This window comes from Malaclemys terrapin, chromosome 3 (assembly GCF_027887155.1).
Source record: "Malaclemys terrapin pileata isolate rMalTer1 chromosome 3, rMalTer1.hap1, whole genome shotgun sequence".
Taxonomy (NCBI): domain Eukaryota; kingdom Metazoa; phylum Chordata; order Testudines; family Emydidae; genus Malaclemys; species Malaclemys terrapin.
Genome location: NC_071507.1, coordinates 150,854,618 through 150,867,564, shown reverse-complemented (window position 1 = coordinate 150,867,564; position 12,947 = coordinate 150,854,618). Strand labels below are relative to the sequence as shown.

The 12,947-nt window shown below is 39.5% G+C and overlaps 1 protein-coding gene across 1 annotated transcript in view; it reads left to right on the top strand.

Moving 5' to 3' along the window:
• CD109 (CD109 molecule) overlaps positions 1–12,947 on the top strand; it is a 119,920-nt gene that overhangs the window by 91,563 nt on the left and 15,410 nt on the right. The window contains exons 28-30 of the mRNA XM_054023059.1: positions 4,350–4,505; positions 4,594–4,659; positions 10,427–10,569. Coding sequence (XP_053879034.1) covers positions 4,350–4,505; positions 4,594–4,659; positions 10,427–10,569 — 365 coding nt within the window. The remainder of the gene's footprint in view (positions 1–4,349; positions 4,506–4,593; positions 4,660–10,426; positions 10,570–12,947) is intronic.

The window sequence follows — 12,947 nt, the reverse complement described above, 5'->3', positions numbered from 1 at the left end:
ATTAAATGATTGCATATTGTGCTGCATTCTGCATCTCACACCATATCTGCACCCTATTTTGTTGGTAACATCTTTGAGATCTCTCTTTTTTGGTCTTTGTAGTATTTCCCTATTTCACAGGGTTGTTGTGAGGCTGAACTCAGTTAAAGTGTTTGGGACCCTCAGATGGAAGATGTTCTCTAAATGCAAGAGGTCATTATTAGGCCAGGTCACCCCTCCTGCTGAGAAAGCCACAGAGGAGAGTTGGGGGGAGGTGTGGGAGAGCCCATGGATTTCCTCTGTATTCCTCTTAGGGATAGAGGTGAGATTTGCCCACTGTATGGTGAGAAGGGGTTGGCCCTTGAATGTTGCTGCTATCAGGAGATCCAGGGGATGCACAGGGCCATGCATGTAGCGTCCCTGCACTGGCTCTGACTTGGTTCTGAGGACTGTTGTGCCCCTCCTTTCAGCTCCGTGGCAGTGTGATTCTGCCTGTGGCTGCCCCAGCACATACCTGAAAATAGGGGTTCCCAGCATGGAGATGCTGCAGAAAAATATGGCATCCAGTGGCTTTTGCTGTCCTGCAGATTCCCCAAGGTTTGTGGGGAAAATGATGAATGTCTACCCTGGCCCTGCTCCTGACGCTTCCTCCCTTGGTCTTCCCCTCTCTGTGTGTGGGACCCTGGACCCTTGGACAGGGTATCTGTGGAAACAGGCCAGAGGAGATGGTGCCGGGTAATCAGCTGACCTTACCTTCTGCACTAGTAGGGCTCACTTTATGTATAAATCAATATGACATGGTCTGGCCCTTTATTGTTTTTATTAATTACTAGCAACAATAAGGGACATTTCACACTAGTGCAACTGCCAAACTCTCTTCGAAAATTGTTATTGTTTTTGGAGTCAATGAATAGTCATGAAGAATAGCCAGTTGTCATTGTCAAATTACAGTTGTTCTTAACTGCATCTGTAGTACATCCCCAGTATTGGCAGAATTTCTGAATGCCCAGTAAATATGAAAGATATTTGGTACCTCCAGCAGGTATCCATTTTATTGAGACCACATTACCCAAGTTGTGTTGGCATCCAACAGGATCTATATAGTACTTGAGAATGCATTAGTTTAAGCTAGCTGTTTATTGTAAGATGTGGTCTCAGTCAAGTACAATGTCTTATCTCATTCTCACTGCCTTTTACCAAGGTTCATATTCAATTCAATTTTTCAAATGTCAGCAGTAATCTGAGAGATATTAGTTCTGTTAAATGAAGAATAAATTTGTGAAACCAGTACAGTTTCCCACAGATTCAAGGATGTTCTTCGTAACACGTTACTTCTATTATTATTAATTGAAAGACTGATTAAAGCAATATCTCAGTTTTCAGATTGTTTTCCAGATGGTATTTTTATTTTGGAGTTTATAAATCTAGCAGCATGTCACTGTAGTACCATCATGGTGAAGCTCACCAATGAACTTAATCCATCCCTTTATCCACTGTTTCTCACAATAAAGGTTAGATTCATCTATTTCAATTTTGACATTTCTCCAAAGAAAATAATGTCTTTATAGCTTGCTCTTACTTAATTTTTGTGTGTGACCCCAAAGCATCTTTGTTACATTTAAAGAGTGAATTATTTTATATTAGCTAGAGCATTTCCCTGACTTGTAAGAGATTTAAAGCGTTTAAACACATGACCAAGTCCATCTCTAACCAGCCAAGCTTTTAAGCACAAGCTTAATTTGAACCATGTTCTGAAGTGCCTTGCTGCTGGATCCTATAGGTAAACAAAATAGGCAAGAGATTTCCATATTGGAGAGTTTGTGTCATTATCAAACAGTGAGGTTAGACAGCTGTTGGCTGTCTGTGACATACTTTTCTAACTTAAACTATCATAAACTACTTTCTGATTTGTATGTCTGCAATATATAAAGTATGATCAGAATGTTTTATTTTAAAACATTTTTAATTTGTGTGTGCGTGCGCGCGCGTGTGGACAATTATAAAGGAATAATGCTCAATTCAACCAAAGAATAATATATTTATAACAGCCCTCATGGACATCATGATCCAGTTTGATATATGAATTGCTGAAATTCTGTTAAGGGATTAATATTCTCTTCTACTATTTTTCCTAGCCATTTACTTACAAGTAACCTCAAATATTTCATATCCTTGTTGTTCAGTCTGCATGGCATCACAATAACAGTTCATCCATGTTGACATGAGAGCTTGTTTGAGTAATAGTGTGTTTGCAGTTGCATTCAGGATGGAGTTTATGGGCTTGATCCTCTAGTCCTTAATACGATGTGCAGTTCCATTCACTTCAGTATGAGAGAGGTCTTGTAAGATCTGGCCATCAATCCGTTTGGTTCCCAAACACCTGAAATTTGAGTAGAGTGGTGACAGTTATCCCATTTTTTGTTATTGATTGCTCTCCTACTATAAAGGGACCATCATCTTTAAGTATGAGAGACCAGACAGTGTTCTTTTGTAGGGTAAATCTTGGTCCTCTCCTGAGAAATGTCTACCAGTTGCAACCTACATTGATTTTCTCCTGTAGTCCATAATTTACATCTTCTCTACCATACTGTTTCATCTAAGTCCTCAGGCTGGAATTCCAAGTGGTAGTGATTCAGTCCTCTGTGAACTTCACCACTCAGTCTGAATTTCCCAGATTTTAAGGAATCAGTGAAGTAGATAATTTGAGAACATGGCCAGGAGCAAAAAAAATAGAGATTTCTGATGTTCCTGATCGACTAGTCAGCACATACTATTATATTTATGACTGGCACAGTCAGAGTTGCATTGTTAATGAATGTTTGCTGTCATATTACAATTTTCCTATTACTAGAAGGTGACCTAAGATTGAATAATTAAAACCCCTGTGTGCCAAATCCACAGAGCCCAGTGTTTCTATTACCAACAGCTAAGAATAGACAATAAATCAAATAACTGAATTATGAAAAGGTCAAAGAAATACAACTCATCACCATATTTTTCAGAATATGAGTTATTAAAATTCTGATAATCATGACACAATTATAATGAGAACAGGATATTACAGTTCATGAATCTGTTATTGTTGCAATAATTATAAAGAGAATAGCAAATGCTTTAAACTTAATCCATTCTCTGACAATGTAAAGACTCAAATTAAATCATTGTCTTGTTCAGATCCCATACTAAACTCGAGGGCCAAATTTCGAAAAACTGCCTTTTAACTTAGGCGTGTACTTTTGCACACCCAGATATTTTGCACCTAAAAAAGGAGAATTTGTGTGCCTGCAGAATAATGATGTACAAACAAATACTGTGTTTTGTGGGTTCAGATGATTGCACAAAATGTTGGGAGCAAAAGGTCATAGAAGCTGAGGGGAATTCTCTTTGAAAAGTTGGCTGTAAGACTGGGCAAAAATTATTTTTACATTTTCTGTTTTTTACATCTGCAGTGTCTCAGAGGTACATCTTTTTTGTTCCTATGATCGAGCCGCTCTGGAAAAGTGCTGTAGAATGTCTGATAGTTACAATTATTTCTGGTTAGGCCAGATTGTGGCTGGCTCATTTCTTCCTTAATTGTCCTCCTACTGGCCAAGGCCTTTATAAACTTCACAGACCTTCATGGCATCTACAAATAAAAATCAAGCTGCAGTCCAGAGACAGTCCCAGAAGAAAGTTCCAAGAGTGTCTGGGGCTGCATTTCCTTTACTATAACCCCCCTTGCTCTGATGGGAGTCAGGCCTTTTAGTAGAGCCGTGATGCCAGAGAACATGGCATGGGAGCACCAGGGACCCACAACCCGAGCAGAAATACAGGATCTCCCCATGGATGACCCTGGATATCTGCATATCTCAGGGGTCTGGAGTTGGGGGGAAATCCCAACCCCCATGATGAAATGATATGGCAGTAACTGTGTGGTAATCCTCACAGGATTTTCCTCTTTCCTGGGTTTACTATGGGAGAGGTTGATCTGGCCCTGAGTAAGGACTTTAGGATGTGGCCCATTGTGACTATCACTAATATCTCATTTTATCTGTGGAGGAAGCAGTAGTAATATTCCAGCAGAAATGGTTGTCATTACCAAACTGTCAGCTAGATGGACAGTGCAGTCTGCACAGAAGGGTCAGAAAGCCCCAATTATCTAAGACCTAGCCTACATACTGACTTACCTGAATTAGTTAGGAACTGATTATTTTATTAAATAGATGCAACCCTTATGTATATACTCTTAAATCAGGTTAAGAGTGTCCATGCTAAGATGTCGCATTAATTTAATGCAACTTTTGGGTATAGACAAAATTTAACAGATACTGGCACTCACCTAGTTTGCAGGTTTTTATATTTAATATAAAAGCATGTGTTTCTCTCAACAGGACACCATCGTGGCCCTGCAAGCCTTGAGTATATTTGCAGCTCTCATTACTTCCAGAAAAACAGGAATTGATCTAACAGTGACTGGACCTAGTCTGGAAGCTCCAGTAACGTTTTCAGTTGATACTCAAAACCGTTTTCTTCTTCAGACCAAAGAGGTACTGTAGAAAATGAGGAAGAATTCTAATCAATCCTGTCACTTGAAGATATTTTAAATATGTTTAAATCACCATGTCATTCTTTCAGATTGCACCTATGCAACCGACGGCCGTTTCAGTTTCAGCAGAGGGTGTCGGGTTTGCCATCTTTCAGGTACGCAGGAAGATATTTTATACTTACTCTTTTTTTTAAGATCCCTTTTAAAATGTGGTTTTTGAAGAAAGAATGTTAATAGGAAATTTCATAAAACTAGATAACTAGGAAGAATCTTGTATTTATATGACAAGAGACAAAGCAGGTGAGGTAATACTTGTCTCTCTCATCAACAAAAGTTGGTCCAATAAAATATATTACTTCACTGCACAGTCACTGAAGCCAGTGTGATTGGATAGGTTGTAAATCAGTGCAGAACATGGGTACACTCTTAGTAATTTATAGATTACCTTTCCCACTTCTGAACTGTCACAGTTGTTTAAATACTGTACAGCAACACTTCACAACTGCTTAGGGCAGAAAGGGAAGAAGGCCAAGTTCTCTTTAGCAGGATTCAGCCATTTTGTGCTACTCTAACAAGACATACTTCCCAGTATAAGGGAAATATGTGGGAGGAGGAGGGAAGGAAAAGAAGTGAAAGAAGTGTAGCGGAACTTCACTTTGCCAAACCTCTGCTGGGATCCAGAGGACCTCATGGTATGAATTCAAGCAGCCCTAACTTAATTTTTGTCTTCTCTGTCTTAACCTTGGGCTGGCACCGATTGGTCCTCAGAGGGACCAGTAACTGGCTCCCTTATGCTTCTCAGTTTCCTAGCTAGCAGAGCTCAGTTGCCAAAGGGAATCTTATTCTTTATGTTCAATGAAATTTCAGAGGCAATATATGTAGGGAAAAGTAGGAATATAGGAATTGCCATTCTGAATCAGGCCTCCCATCCATCTAGTCCAGTATCCTATATGACAGTAGTCACTGCGAGGTGCTTCAGAGGAAGGAGCAAGAAACCCTGTAGCAGACAGTATGGAAAAGCTAGATTTTATCTAGCATGAGGATTAAGCCCATTCTTCTTTATTGAAAAATAGAGATCACTGTATATCTGGTAGCTATAGCCTGTTTTACCACAATGCTTGAAAAGGCTCCCACCATTACTATGCCTACTCAGGGAAAATTGAGCTTAATCTATCCTGGCCATAAGTTTTAAGTCAGAAAAAATTCCAATTCCAATTCCAGTTTCTTATAATCTGTTTGACCTTCTCATTGATGTCCTGACACAGCTGGGAGACCAGAGAACTGAGAGCTTGTTCTTTTAAAATGATAAATATTTGGATAAGTATCAGAGGGGTAGCCGTGTTAGTCTGAATCTGTAAAAAGCAACAGAGGGTCCTGTGGTACCTTTGAAACTAACAGAAGTATTGGGAGCATAAGCTTTCGTGGGTAAGAACCTCACTTCTTCAGATGCAAGTCCTTATTTGGATAAGTGACATTCACAAATAAATTTGCATGACTGGACATTATCAAATGAACAGCAGTTAAAGATATGTACGTTGTTCATTCAGCATCAAGCTGCAATGACTGCAGACTCATAAATCATCCATCTTTTTTATGCATTTACATAAATGCTAGTTGTGTTTACAACTAAGTTCCAATATGTTAGAGAATAATTTTAGATTCCACACAGTGGTCCAAGATGAGAATGAATATTTCAGTGGGGCAACATTTGCTCATCCATCATATCAAAAGGGCTGGGGGAGGAGAACTTAGCGGAGATGGTTTCCAAAAGCAATGATATTACTTAACCTTCACCATTAATGAGAAATACTGTATAATGTACATTTTTAATAGACTACCACGATAACTAAGATTCAAAAACCAAACAGATGTACAAAGGTCTACACTACTAGATCCAGTTCATCTGCTTCATCTAAATCAGGGGTTCTCAACCTTTTTTTTTTTTTTTTCTGAGGCTCCCCAACATGATAAAAACTCTACGGCCCACCTGTGCCACAACAACTGGTTTTCTGCATATAAAAGCCAGGGCCAACATTAGGAGGTAGTAAGCAGTGCAGTTGCCCGGGGCCCCAAGCTACAGGGCTCCCACAAACCTAAGTTGCTCAGGGCCCTGGGTTTCAGCCCCATGCGGTGGGACTTCAGCTTTCTGCCCTGGGCCCAGCGAGTCTAACTCTGGCCCTGCTTAGCAGACTCCCTGGAACCTGCTTGCGGCTTCCCAGGAGGCCCTGGACCCCTGGTTGAGAACCACTGATCTAAATCACCCTTCGGTTGTATTTCTTCTTGTAGCTTAGAGGCAGAGATGCCGCAATTTTAACCTTACCCTTTCTTCTTGCAGCTTGGCAGAGCAAAGACAAGGCATTGGAGTAAGGCATTTCATCCAATAAAACTATTCTTAGGTGGGACCACCTCTTTCCTCCTGCTTCCCTTGGTGGGGTTGCTTTTCAGGAAGGAGCTCTGATATTGTTCAAATCAGATTTCTCTTTTTCCCAGCTGCAAGCAGGATCTGGATCTTGTGTGCTAAATCAGATAGCATATGACAGCGTGATCGTATTTCTTCAGCTGGGTTCCACTGTCCTAGACCTTATCAGAGTGCAGTAGTCAGACACTCTATTCTGTGGATCTGACTTTACTTCCAGATGTAGCATGGCACACACTGATTCATTTAAATACCAGAAAGTACCATGCCATCTCCTGTTGGGATCTCAAGGACTGACCATTATTGGAAGAGCCTTAGTTCTCCACAAGATAGATTCTTAGAAAAACCTGTGTAATTCTTGATGATTCTGCTAGTTACTTTGTAACCTTCTCTGACATTGGTCTCAGTGGGCTGTAAATGAGTTTCAGCTGCCTCTACTCCAAACCCTCTAGGTTGCCATGGAAATTGCAGAGGCCAACATTTTTCTTGTAGTCTCTTGGTTTTGCAGTTGATAAACTTGCACAGCAAGCTATTGTCCTTGGAGAGGAGCAGGATTAGTCCATCCCTACATTTTTAAAAGAAAGGTAGCTCTGGCCTGGTATGGGCAGACAGTGTGCGTGTCCTAAAGAAATTTATCTTTTCTCTCCTTAAGTCTTTTGGACAAAGGGCCAGATCCCCAGTTGATGTAAATCAGCCTATCTCCATTGAAACGGAGCCACAGCGATTTACACCAGTTGAGGATCTGTCTGGAGACGTGCATTTTCCCAACACGTTTTCACCAAGGATAATAAATAATTAAAAGAGAGAAAATGCTACAAATATTTCCTCCAACAAATGCCCTCAGCCAAATACATGTTTGTTATGGTGATAGTTTAAGAATAAGAAAGGGAGAGGAAGTTGTCCTTGACTGTATGAAGACCTTCAAAATAACTCAAATTTTTTGGATGTGATACCATTGAAGTTATTTTCTTAAAGTTCTTTTGGATGCAAAATATTAAATTTCAGTTTCCTCTCCCTGCCCTTCTCTGGTATTGCCCTGTGTTACAAGAAGAGTGGACAAGTCTGTCGTTAACTGATTCTCTGCTATTTAGTTAGGCTGCACCAAGGAAGATGACTTCAGTTAACCTTTTTATATTAAGAACTGTTTCCATTCCTGTGCGAACCTCCCCTCACCCATGAGAAGGGAGGAAGGGAAAGTCAGACCTTAGCAGCAGTAACTCATTCCAGTAAAATGTTTGCTAATTGACCTGTTCAGTATGTTGCTTCAGATGTCCATGTGCTGGTAGTAAATGCTCATGCTTTTGTTTTTCCTGGCAAAAGCTAAAACAACTTGTTCCTGTGATGACAAATTGCTGTGTGGGTTCCAGCTTGATTATACCAAACTTACACCATGTCTCCAATAAACTGACCACTCTATCCTCTGTGTTATTCCTGAACTTGTTCAGTTGCCTCGGGACACGTTATTGTTCAAGAGAAGTTTTCATTTCAGAGCCAGTGGTGTTTTGCCATCTTTGTGGTGTCTTTATTGAATCATCTCTATACTTGAGTGCTAAATTCAGAGGCGCCATACAGAGTGACAGGAGTAAATATCTGTAAGTTGGAGTACATGGTGTAACTTACACAAGAAGGGGTCAGAAGATAGAGCAGGAAAAGTAGCTCACAGAAAATTAAAGGGCCCTCTGCTTTTACTGATTTACTTGTACCACACTTTGTGGTACCTTTGAATTTAGACTAATATCTTTTCTTTCATTGCCTGGCACCATGCTAACTGATTGTATGGCAATGGAGTACAATTTCCTACATCCTCTCCTATTGTACTGTTGTAGTGAGGTATATAGTGATGGCATATAGTGATGTATGGCAGTTTGTTCATCTTTTCAAATACAACTAACTCTCTACTACTTTCATATAATGTAAAGTTCTCTCTGCTGTTCCCAGAGATTTATCTAGAAGGCCAAGAAGACAGAGAGGGAGTATTGATTTGTATATGAAAACTATCTAAAAGCTGACTTTCCTTTTGTTGGATATAATCGCAAGTCTGTCAAACCAATGTATATTAGCACTTAATTGTAAAAGTTTTCTCACCATCTTGTAGTTGTTTTTGTCATTCTAGGAATTTCAAAGTTGAGCTTTTCATTGTATCACGTGCTCTTCTCCTTGAGGTGCTGAATTATAAACTCTTGGTCTGGTCCCTTTCCAGATACCCAACCATGCTTGTGTACTGTGTTTTGGTGGGACGATATTGCCATTATAATTCAATATCACATGGCAAGTTTCTCAGTCTTAAGGCATCTGACATTTATGTCTAACTCTCAGCAACTTCTAAATGCTTTGTGTCTGGCATGTTTGGTCCTCTACACCACACCAGCCACTTCCCTTCCATGGTGAATGTTCTCTAATGACTGGCACAAGAAAGTGCTCATGGTCATTTAATCCTGACCTCAGCATCTTTGGTTTGGCTGTTCACATTTATACTTTCCTAAAATGTTGTGATAATCAGATCATCACCTAATTAGTCAGACCTTCCTGAAGAAATTCTTGTTCTACAACCCTTCTCCAGCTGTTTAAAGCTGCTGATGCACATCTCATACACTAAATAAATCAGGAATCCTCTGCAGGGGTGTCTAGTGTATTGGCTTGTTTTATATGTATACCACTGTCCTCTGCTAGATACACTGTCACATTTCCTTGTGTAGCTCACCTGGCAGAGGCCTGCATTTGTTGAACAGGCAGGTGAAAGCTCAATTACTGCTATTTCTGATTTGTATTTAGCTGATGACTGTCATGGTGTCTTTTTATTAATGAACTAGATGATGTGATAAATTGGTCCTTATTAAGGTTTAAATAAATATCTCTCTCTATTATACTGAGCTTAGAGTAAAATGCTAACCATAATCTATTTTGAATGTAGAATTGCTATAATAAATCACACCTCACACACAGGATCAAGGTAAATTCCGTAAATAAAACTATTTTGTGAGTAAAAATTCCTATTTGCTCTCCTTCCATATTCTCAAGTACATGAACATTTTTCCTTTCTAACTCTGTTAGTGTCATTGTCCAGAGTTTTCTTTCATTGCATTTCAGAATTGACAGGAACTATCTGCAGCAGTGCACATTATCAAACGGTGGAAGCTAGTTAGAAAATTCCCACGTTTCACAGAACTCACACATTTTCCTCAGTCAGGCTCTGCTAAGGTTTTGGTGGATGGCACTGTATCATAAGACATTCAGAGTGTTGCACTTGTAGCTTTCTGACACTTCCTGTATTCCTTTGAATATCACATACTGATCTGTCAACAAAAAGTATTCAGTGGCTACTGATGGCTGCCATTGGACCACAAACAGAGAATTTTGAGAATCCAGATTTTAGACAATAGCTACACTTAATATGATCTGTTCTCTGGAGTTCTACCATTATAGACTTTGAGATCAACCCAACTGTCTTATTGAACTCATTTTTGCTGTACAGACGTCATCTATGTTTTGTGTTTGTACTCCCATAGCTCAACATTATTTACAACGTGAAACATTCAGTCACTGGTAGAAGGCGCAGATCTATCCAAAGTCAAGAAGCTTTTGACTTAGATGTTGTTGTAAAGGATGACAAAAATGACATAAACCATTTTACTGTAAATGTATGTACAAGGTAAGTAACTCATTTGGTGCTTCTGCTGTTTCTCTTGATCTGTACAGTATTGATACTATTTAAGAGGTGTGAAGTATGTATTTTTTAATGCCTGTGATTTAGATGTATATCTACTACAGAAGAAATGAATGACTTCATAGAAGGGACCAATTATTAAATTCAGAAGCAAATATTTAAACCACCAAAGAGAGAGAGCTTATTAGCTCTGAACAGATATTAATTGACATAATTATAAAAAGCAAAGCTGCCATTTGTCATCTAATTTTTTTCTAAGTATGAGGGTTTCATAAAGATTAGAGATATATGGAAGTGTTTAAATGCACAATAATATCATTTGAAGTTTCAAAGGTTTCTGGTTATCTGTGCTGCTCAGTAATAGAAGATCTGCAGGTTTTATCACCAAGGAACTTGTGAATAAGTAGAGCTGGTGCAGAACATTTTTGACAGAATGAAATTTTGTCACAATACGCTGTTTTGTTGAAACTGAAACGTTTTGTGGAGATTGGTTTTGAGAAAAACTTTGTTAGGTGAGGGGAGAACAAGGCTGTCATATTCTGTAGCCTGGTATGTCTGAGACCCAAATTCAAGTCCCTGCTCTGCCTGATTCAGAGTGATCTGCAATGAAAAACTCTCTGCTCTGAGTCAGACAGAGCAAGAACGTAAACCCAGGTCTCCCACATCACAGGCCAGTGCCCTACTACCAGGCTGTAGAGCATGACTGACACACACAGCGCCCCTTCCCATTTTGAAAAGTGCTTGGTTTCAGTGTGAAAATGGACATTGTTCTTCCAAAAACAATCAAAAGGTTTTGTTTCCATTCCAATATGGAACAAAGGGTACCAGCTGTGATAGTGTTTTTTGTGATGTGAATACATGTCCACTAGAAGTGGACTGAGATCACCAAACTCAGTTCCTATAGGCCACTGAATAGCCATCGGATATTATCAGCTTTTATATTTGGGTTAGCAGTGAACAGGTGACATAGAACCACCATATCTCATTAGTTACCTCTGAGCCATCCAATCAGACAACAGAATTGTGTTCTTAATTCCTTTGCTGGCTTTCTTTGTTACTTGGCATGACATTGAATATATATATTAAAGGGAAGCATTTAAGAAAACATCTTTCTGTAGCAGTTTTCTCATTAGACACATCCTATTGTGGTTAAAGAGCACTGGATACTTCACAGAAAACCCTGAAGGACATTGTGCTTGTATATTATATATTTACATTTTTCCCTTCTTTCTGTGCTTTACTACCAAGGACACTGGGAGAAAAACAGTCTTTAAGAGCTTATCTGTTCCTGTTGAATATTTCCTCCCTCGAAATCGCAGCTCCCTTCTTGTGACATTATAATCATTTCCATGCAAACATAACCTTTGCAAACCATCACATTGTTCATGCTGCTTATTTTTTATACCCCTTCTCTCTACACTCTTTGTATGTTATTTATTTAAACTGTAATCTCTTCAGGGCAATGTCTGTGTGTCACTCTGTTTGTACAGTGCCTAGCACAATGGGGCCCTGATCACAGTTGGAACTTCTTGCTTCACCATAATACAAATAATAATGTGTGTGTATATATATATATATAGCCAGATGTGAGGTCAGTGCAATTAACTTCATTGGGTAATAACCAACAGGAGCGTATAAAATCTTGACAACAAAAGTCTTGATTACATGTATATGTCTCTGGTAATAACCCAGTGATACAGGTGGAGGTCAGGGACACTGCAGCGTATAAGCCGAGCTGTCTGTAAACAGGATGTTTTTCAAAGTTTTCTGTTAAATGAACTCCAGCACAAATTGTAGACACTTCAGCAACAAATTCTGGGCTAAGTTACACCACTGACTTGGGGGTAATCTTATCTGGATGTCCCCGTTTTCTTTCCCTGGCTGACATATCTGATTCAGAGCTTTTGGCCAATGATACAGCCTGGAGGGACCCCATCTCTCCCCTCTTGTGGGATGCTGAGAGGCACTGCCACTTTTGACATCTTTCTCTGTGCAGCCACTTCAGAATGGTACATGATCATTCAGGACCAAGCTCCATCAGTCTGGAGCCTAAGGTAGTACACATGAGTCCTGATGGCTCTGTGCCAATGCATTGTGGGCAGGATTTGACCCTTAGAGTAACGGAACTGTGCCTGGATCTGATAATCAGACTGTTTTTCTCTGATTAATGGGACACGTTCATATCATGCGTACTGAATGCCTAAATAATTTTACTGTTAGTCATTTTGGAATCCATATAACATGATGTGATTTTCCATTTCAGCATAATCTAGAAATTATAGCAAGATGCAGGTTGTTAGTTCAGGAGAATTCCTAAGCTGTGGACTGGTTTGAATAGTTACCGGTATGCATCTTTGGCCAAT